Consider the following 2,539-nt stretch of genomic DNA (forward strand, 5'->3'; position numbering starts at 1 on the left):
GTTTGAGCACCGGCACAGTTTCAAAAGTACCGATTTGGCACCGGTATCGGATAAAACCTAAACGATACCCATCCCTACTTATGACATTGCTTCAGTTCAACCGCTTTGCTCTTACTTTAATAGCTTACAAAAACTCTAAACAACATCTTGATTGCACATAACCTATTACATTAAAGGTAACATTAACAAAACTCGTGCCACTGTCAGCCGGGTATTAATTAATACAGACAAAATGATGATCTGTCTTCGTAAGGCCATATTGTAAAACCCACGTTATTAACAAACCTTCATCTTGTGTTTTGCGCTAGTTTCCTGTTTCAAAATAAAACCAAAGTAGTTCCAAAACAATTCAATTCAGTAAAACTTTATTGATCCTGAAGGTTGACCCCGAAGGAAATTGGCCTATATAAATATACATGTCCTTATGTCTGGCCAAATTAGGTCATTTACACAAATGCTTCGCTTCTGTTTACTTAAATTTGATCATTTAACAGACTGCTTCTGATTTCATGGATAAAATGAATTTAAATATGAGCAAAAGAAATATGACAAAATGTATTAACTGTGTTCCAGCTGGAGAAGGAGCTAACACAGGAGAGGCTGAATGAATGGACCGACAGGAAAAACATGAGCACCCATTCAGAAGTTGTCCTTCACCTGCCAAAGTTCAAGCTGGAGGAAGACTACGAACTGAATGATCCTCTGGCTAAACTGGGTATGAAGGACGTGTTCTGTGCAGGAAGGGCTGACCTGTCTGGCATGAACGGTGAACCTGGGCTCTTCCTGTCTACGATGGCCCACAAGGTCTTTGCAGAGGTGAACGAGGAGGGCACAGAGGCCACTGCAGCCACAGGTGCTATGATCAAGCTGGAGAGTTTTATACCGGACACACACTTCACAGCAGATCACCCCTTCCTCTTCTTCATCAGATATAATGAGACCAAGTCCATCCTGTTCTTTGGCAGATTCTCATCTCCTGAGTAGACAGAAGCAGCAGAGGAAGATGATGTTGCAATATAAATGAAAATTAAAAAAATCTCTGAAATGAAGTAAATGGAGTGTTGTGATGTTTTGCTAATTATGAAACTTTATTTTTCATTTAAAAAAAAAAAAAATGGGGGTGGGGTGTTGGGGTTTTGTTTGTTTTAAATAGATGGTATTTGTACAAGCACGAGATCTAGCAGCTTTGAGAACATGGATACTGTGTTGTGCAGCTATTATGAGTAGCCAGATTCCAATATCAGACAAATCTCGCAGCTGCTCTCATCACATGTTTACAGACTGTTGTTAAAAGAAGTGGGAATGCTACAAAGTAGCAAACACGACTCTGTGCCAACTTCGAGATATGTTGCCATCATATTTAAAAGGCCCTTTTTGCTTAAAATTAAATCAATTTTTCTCAGTTAACACATCTCGTATGTTTTTCGTTTCACTAAGAATAAAATATGGTGACCTCATTGCAGTTGTTTACACTTTACATAGTCGCTCAAGATTTAGTTTTGAACTTGCCATTTTAAATTAACCACAGGTTTTAACACCATTTCTCTTGATCTGTTTCACAACAGAGCCCCACAGACTTCGCTGATATCTTATTAACTGAACTGCTTTTGCTTTTCAGTATCAACTTTTCTCAAATGATACTCAGGCCTGCATGGACGCAGGTATAAATGACATCATCAGTTACCTGTGGTGGGACCTGATCGGTCCTTAAAGACACGCTTTGAAAGGCAATGATGCATTTTCAAATGCCATCAACTTATCTCTTTTGCTTCATATGCTTTTAAAACATCTTACAGTTCACATGACACAATGTTTTCAAAAATGAAATGCTACCACTGACAAGTTCAATGTTGAAACTTTGTAAATTGAATGTTATATATGAGTCATTGTATGAAATATGTATGTATAATAATTCCCCTCCGTGGATCGCTACCATATTGATGGAGGAGTTTGTGTGTCCCAAGGACCCCAGGGGCTATGTTGTGGGGGGCTTTTGCCCATGGCAAATTGATCCTAGGTGACGGCCCAGACAAAGAGCAGTTTAAAAGCCCCTATCAGTAGAGGATCCAGGGAACATTTCACCCTGCCTGGGATAGGGTTACTGGGGCCCTGCCCTGGAGCCAGGTCCAGGTGGGGTGTCCGAGAGCAAGCACCTCGAGGCCAGGCCTTAGTCCAAAAAAGGGACATGGGCCTACCTGTAGGGAAGTCCCTGTTGTCTGCGGCTATATACCAAATGATAGGTCAGAGTACTGGGCCTTCTTGGACTCGGTCATCTTACTGGGAGACTTCAAAGCTCATGTGGGCACGGATAGTGATAACTGGAGACGTGCGATTGGGAGGAACGGCCTGCCAGATCTGAACTGGAGTGATGTTCAAACATGGTGTTAGTTATGAACAAACTGTGGTTTGCACAGAAGGGTGTCCATGAGTGCACGCGGCACCAGGACACCCCAGGCTGCAGGTCAGTTTTGTAATTGTATCATCAGATCTGCGGCCACATGTTCTGGACACTTGGGCAAACTCAGGTGTTGAGCTGTCA

General features: G+C 41.9%; 1 protein-coding gene across 1 annotated transcript in view; it reads left to right on the forward strand.

The window, feature by feature from the left end:
* Positions 1–1,115, forward strand: part of LOC102197190 (leukocyte elastase inhibitor-like) — a 3,753-nt gene extending 2,638 nt beyond the window's left edge. Inside the window, exon 2 of the mRNA XM_005755457.2 lies at positions 574–1,115. Coding sequence (XP_005755514.2) covers positions 574–984 — 411 coding nt within the window. The 3' untranslated portion in view covers positions 985–1,115. The remainder of the gene's footprint in view (positions 1–573) is intronic.
* The last annotated feature ends 1,424 nt before the right edge of the window (positions 1,116–2,539 follow it).

This window comes from Pundamilia nyererei, unplaced genomic scaffold, assembly GCF_000239375.1.
Source record: "Pundamilia nyererei isolate P.nyererei 1_Seehausen unplaced genomic scaffold, PunNye1.0 scaffold01554, whole genome shotgun sequence".
Lineage (NCBI taxonomy): Eukaryota > Metazoa > Chordata > Actinopteri > Cichliformes > Cichlidae > Pundamilia > Pundamilia nyererei.